Source organism: Hippoglossus hippoglossus, chromosome 21 (assembly GCF_009819705.1).
Source record: "Hippoglossus hippoglossus isolate fHipHip1 chromosome 21, fHipHip1.pri, whole genome shotgun sequence".
NCBI lineage: Eukaryota > Metazoa > Chordata > Actinopteri > Pleuronectiformes > Pleuronectidae > Hippoglossus > Hippoglossus hippoglossus.
Genome location: NC_047171.1, coordinates 12,371,979 through 12,377,583, shown reverse-complemented (window position 1 = coordinate 12,377,583; position 5,605 = coordinate 12,371,979). Strand labels below are relative to the sequence as shown.

The 5,605-nt window shown below is 39.1% G+C and overlaps 1 protein-coding gene across 2 annotated transcripts; it reads left to right on the top strand.

Annotated features, from left to right (window-relative positions):
* The first annotated feature begins 115 nt into the window (after positions 1 to 115).
* Positions 116 to 5,156, top strand: slc38a11 (solute carrier family 38 member 11). 2 transcript variants are annotated; one of them, XM_034573932.1, is made up of 12 exons: positions 116 to 691; positions 786 to 906; positions 1,930 to 2,004; positions 2,101 to 2,235; positions 2,425 to 2,490; positions 2,649 to 2,755; positions 2,839 to 2,918; positions 3,066 to 3,136; positions 3,668 to 3,829; positions 3,925 to 4,037; positions 4,261 to 4,392; positions 4,480 to 5,156. In XM_034573932.1, exons 1-12 carry the CDS (start codon positions 680 to 682, stop codon positions 4,717 to 4,719), a joined length of 1,314 nt encoding a protein of 437 aa, XP_034429823.1. In that variant the 5' UTR covers positions 116 to 679; the 3' UTR covers positions 4,720 to 5,156. The 2 variants fall into 2 exon arrangements, with proteins under 2 accessions (XP_034429823.1, XP_034429824.1); XM_034573933.1 differs by lacking the exon at positions 2,649 to 2,755 and having other exon boundaries at positions 2,425 to 2,429.
* Positions 5,157 to 5,605: the final 449 nt, after the last annotated feature.

Below are 5,605 nucleotides of genomic sequence, written 5' to 3'. Positions count from 1 at the left end.
GTTTTTACGAAATTGACTATTACTACTATTCAATACTTTTACTTTTATTATGTTGTGTTTGTGTAACTTATTTTCTTATATTTACGGCTATGTGTGGAAAAATATATACAAGTAATACAATATCCATTTGCTATCATTTGATTCAAGCGGTTTTCTCTGCAATGCGACTGACTGTTCATTATCTGAAGGCAAACAACATTTCTCATTGTGAGAAACTTATTTTTTTCTGGCTGTAGCTTACACAATATCTGCAGCTCCTTCCTTATTCTTTAATCGTTTGCGTGCCTGCACAGAAGGTCTTTCTTTTTTTTTAACAGCTTTACAGAATAATCCTTTAATAAATCCTTCAATTCCTTTAACTGTACTTGCATTTATCCATATTTTGGCATCAAGTAAGTGCAACCTATTTCCCAGAGGTCAGCTGAATTAACACTAGTTTGATACGGTGTTGAAATAATAGGATTTAGGCCTGCAGTGTTTAGGTCATCCCCAGCTGACGTTACAGGGTCGTGGAGTTTCACCGGCTGGGGGCGCTGCTGAGTTTGTTTCCCACGGTTTCTGTGTGGTGAAACGAACAGACTTTTTTTCTTTCTTCTTTGTTTTTGTCCCAGTCACACAGAGGATATATGAGAAGAGGAGACTGCAGAGGAATCAAACCAGCGACCCTCAGGTGCTCAGGATGGCTCAGCAGGTACACAGTGATGCTCCTCTTGTAGGATTTTTAAATAACAGCGACCATCTCATTTTCTTTGTCACTACTCTTCATTATTGACTTTTACTCCCAGCTACCACATGAAGAAGGGACCATGTTAATTCATCCACCAAAAGATGCATCAGGAGCAAGAAGGTCAACGACGTCTGCAACCTTCAATTTCATCAATTCCATAATAGGATCAGGAATCATAGGTAAATATCCACGACACTGAAGTGCTTAACCAAAAAACATGAATCAGTTAAATTATATCAAACCCAATGATCAATTGTATCAATCACACAGAACAGCCTATCGCAGATTTCAAGCTTTAAGTTATCGGTGGTTTACTGAACTGATTCGGTTAAATAATTAGGTGCAGTTTTGCCGTTTTGTGTAACAAGGAGAAGCTTTCACGGCATTGAAGCCCAGCAGCGGTAAAGCCTCTGTATCATATGACTCGCGCCTGTTGCCCCCAATTCTCCCCTTTAACTCTTTCAACCTCAGAAATATGCCTCGACCTTTCCCCTGCAGCAGTGGGACACACTGGAGCCTGACTTATTGTACTAGTAATGCAATGTGAGACTTCCTTTGTGTTCTTTTATAATAACACAAAAACAACTTGTGATAAAAAACTTACTTTTGTTCGACAACATGTCAGAATGAGTGAATGATAAGAAACATGGAAAATATGTGTTGGTTTGAAGATCTTAGATTATGGCTTGGAACATAGAGAGAAATATAACTGGGGGCCAGACTGTACTGAACTTTAAAAGTTATTGAGATAATATTAAATATCAGTTCTTAACTTAACTGGCAGCCACGGTAGGGAGGCATTAATTGGATGGTTGGGAATGTGACTGTTCACTGTTGAGATAACATCATGTTCTCTACTTCTATTTCCCACAGCCAGAGGATCACATGCAGGAAATGTTAGAGATATCAATGAAATTTGACTGCAAACACCAAATGTTCTTTATATTTAATGTGAATCTGAAACCTGTAACCACAAAGTCGATGTACATTTCAGTTTTGGAAAGAAAATCATTTTTACGCTCAAAATAATTTTGCTCCGTCTACCAAGAGTGTCAAGTCCTTTCTTTTTCATGTGTTTGTGTAAATGATTTACTCGTTTTCTCCTGTGTAAATGTTGCTTTTTTAATTTACGTCTTTGGTTTCCGCCTCTACGTTCCTCAGCTGCAGCGTATATATGCTTTATTTACCTTTTATAAAACCAGGTTTACCGTATGCACTGAACCAGGCAGGGCTCCCCTTCGGCCTCCTGCTGCTGGTCATCGTTGCGTTAATCACAGGTGAGTTCATTGAAGTCGGGTACAATCAGAATCATGAGACATGAATTTTCCCAGATCAAGAAAATCAATAAGATAATGTTGGTCATGTCATCGCAGATTATTCCATCATCTTGTTGATCAGAGGAGGGAACCTGTCGGGGACAAACAGTTATCAGTCACTGGTGCAGAGCACATTCGGTTTCCCTGGGTTTCTGATTCTATCTGCGCTGCAGTTCCTTTACCCTTTCATCGGTAAGTTGTTTATAGCAAGTTTGAATATTTTGTTATGTTATATATCGCAGCATGTTATGTCCGTGTGGCCTGAAAAGTTGTTTGCTTTATTTTCTTTATTCAATGCTGTTCTTTGACACTTGGCTTTTTATAGTGCTGCAGATTGATTGATGAATAACAGAACGATGCTTCCCCTCTGTTTTCCTGCAGCTATGGTTAGTTACAACATCACAACTGGTGACACAATGACCAAAGTATTTCAGAGAATACCAGGAGGTAGGCCATGCTGCGTAAAGTTTATTCCAACGAATAGATAAAACAAAATGAGACCATATGTGCCATAAACAAAGTTATTCAAACCAAACATGCGGTGCAGATCTGAATGCTTCCTATGTTTAAATTCTAATGTGTGTCGGGACGTGTTGTGTTTGCAGTGGGTCCAGGTCACATACTCGCCGAGCGTCACTTTGTGATCTTGCTGTCAACGCTGGCGTTCACGCTGCCTCTCTCACTTTATCGAAACATAGAGAAACTGGGGAAGGCAAGACTGATGATAAAATGTCAATGATGTCATTTGGTGATTTCGAAAACTGCCTGTCAAACTTTTCGTGTGTGTGTTACCAGGTGTCCTTGCTGTCGATGGTGCTGACACTTACCATCCTCATCATTGTCATCATCCGATCAGCCACCTTCGGACCCCAAATGTAAGAATCTGCCATTTGCTAACCCACACTGATTTTTATTTGAATGTCCCTGTGTGTGAACCATTGATTTTTTTCTTAATAAATACCCACTAAAATGCTTTTATAGAAACATAATCGTGGTTTTCTCTGTTTTCTTTCTTTCTCCAGCCTCCCGACAGAGAACGCATGGGCATTTGCAAAGTGGAATGCAATTCAGGCAGTAGGTGTTATGTCTTTTGGTGAGTCTGTGCGTTCTGATTATTGACTATGCAAAATACATGGGACCAAAACAACACAACAAGACAAAACAACAGTAAGAAGAAAATATGAATCTTTTGGGGTTTTTGTGCCCCCAAGTGGCCAAAAATCAATCTGTGAAGCTTTAAATTGAGGCAAACGCTATTTGAATCCAGGTGTCTATAGCAAACAATTATATAATCAGTCACTAAGTCAAAAAAAAAGTAAATATTGAATTAAAATCTCACACAGGATTCTCACACTAACCCTAACCCTCACACAACCCATGGGTTGGTGCACGCTCTCAGGAAAATCCGCTGCTGTTTTACCTGAAGTACGACAGAGACCATCTGCAGTCTTTCATTCCCAAATGGTTTGGAAGTGTTAAAATTTGAAGCGTGAAGTTGTGAACTGCTTCAAACTGTGTTGCTCTTATCTAAGTGGGATGCTATATATATATTTTGAACGTTTTTTTAAGGTGTTTGAAGGTTTTTAATAAAGCTCCGATGATCTGGTCCTGTGTGTCTCCTCAGCCTTTATATGCCACCACAACAGCTTCCTTATCTATGGTTCCCTGGAGCAGCCCACTCTAGCTAACTGGTCTCAAGTCACCCACGTCTCAGTCGGTTCTGCGCTTATTATCAGTGCCGCGTTTGCTGTCGCGGGCTACACCACCTTCACCGGCTTCACACAAGGTATCAACACAAAATGTAGAATTCCTCGTGTGACATGTTATTTATTTTTTTGAATATCACAAATTTGTTTTTGATATCACGTTGCCACTTTCCAGGAGACATATTTGAGAACTACTGCAGAGATGATAACCTCGCAACATTTGGTCGCTTCTGCTTTGGCCTCAGTATAATAACCACATTTCCACTGGAGTGTTTTGTGACACGAGAGGTAAGTGATTCTAATACTTGTTACTGCTTAAACCTTAACATGTGAAATGGAAATTGGTATTTTGAGTTCTTGACCCATGAAGATGTCTTTGTTGATAAAATGAACAAAAAGAAAGCATTTCACGTTTAAACCAGCAGCTGTAGTTGCAGAAAATGCATTATACATTTAAATACACGCACAGTCTGGTTCTAATTCATTTTCACATTATTGTGTGTCCTCTCAGGTGTTGTCCAATGTCTTTTTCAGACGGGACCTTTCAAAAGTTGAACATGTGGTCATAACCATGCTCATAGTTGCCGTTTGCACATCAATATCTTTGGCCTATGACTGTCTCGGAGTAGTTCTGGAGCTGAATGTAAGTCAGATCTACTCGACCATGTGCATCTATTCACATGTTTTCATTCATCAATGCTTCATGTATGTATATTTTTATTTAACACAGGGTGCTCTGAGCGCCACACCCCTGATCTTCATCATTCCGTCAGCGTGCATCCTCAAACTCTCGTCTGGCCGCTGGTACCAGGGTGAAAACTTGATCGCCACCATCTTGATAATAGCCGGCTTATTCGTCATGATCACCGGGTTGACCATGACCGGCCTCAACCCACAAGACTGTTCCCACGGCGCGGAGATGTTCTACTGTGCAGACGCCAACATCTCTGGCACTGCACCACCTGTATGACAGGAATGTCCTCTGATGGATTTGGGCTTTCTTACTATGAAGGGAAATCTTAATGCTACAGATTACAGCTATATTTTTGACAACATTGTGCTTCCAATGTCGTGGCAGCAGTCTGTATTATAAAGTCATTACTTTCCTACACAGATCCTTGACCTCAAGCACAATCAAACACCTTTGAGTTGGGTCATCCATGTTGTGGACTGCATCAGTGCACAAACTCACAAATAATCTAATGACTGAAGCAACAGATTGGGAAGAACCTTCCAAGGAGACGTATGTTGATGCTTTCGGAAAGGGACATGCTATTCGAAAATCTGAGTTTAATAATAATAATAATATAAACGTCTGTATATTAATTTTAAATCTACATATTTAAATTGTAATTTTTTGTAATCAATAATCTGTGTTGATATTTATTATTCTTGTTGATGCGATCTCCTCCACACAACATCACATGTGACTCTACCTGAGGTTTCTACATTTTCCTTAATCTTGTCCAGTGTTAAGGGCAGAGTGATTTGTGAATATGGGCCATACAAGTAAAAAAAATATTTTATTTGATGTAGCATTTCTGATCTCAGCTTGTATTGTAAGTCATTCCAGAGTTTGGGGCCTGTACTGCAAACGCTCGATGACCTTTAGTGACCAATCGAGCTCTAGAATTACATACAGCAGTGGCTGGCAATGACATTCTTGGGTCACAGGCTTCCTCTAACCATGCTCAGAAATATTTAGAAAGAAAACCACACAAGAAAAAAAAAGAAAAATATAGAACACAAAAACTAAAATAAAATATATAGAATAAAAATAAAGTAATAAAATAAAATATAATAAAATATACACCTAAAATATAAATTAGAAACTGAAATACAATATATTACTGAAT

Excerpts from the sequence above, each read along its gene's own strand:
- slc38a11 (XM_034573932.1), top strand. Across the intron at positions 3,830-3,924 it reads CTTCACCGGCTTCACACAAG|GAGACATATTTGAGAACTAC; the intron begins GTATCAACACAA and ends GCCACTTTCCAG. Across the intron at positions 4,038-4,260 it reads AGTGTTTTGTGACACGAGAG|GTGTTGTCCAATGTCTTTTT; the intron begins GTAAGTGATTCT and ends GTGTCCTCTCAG.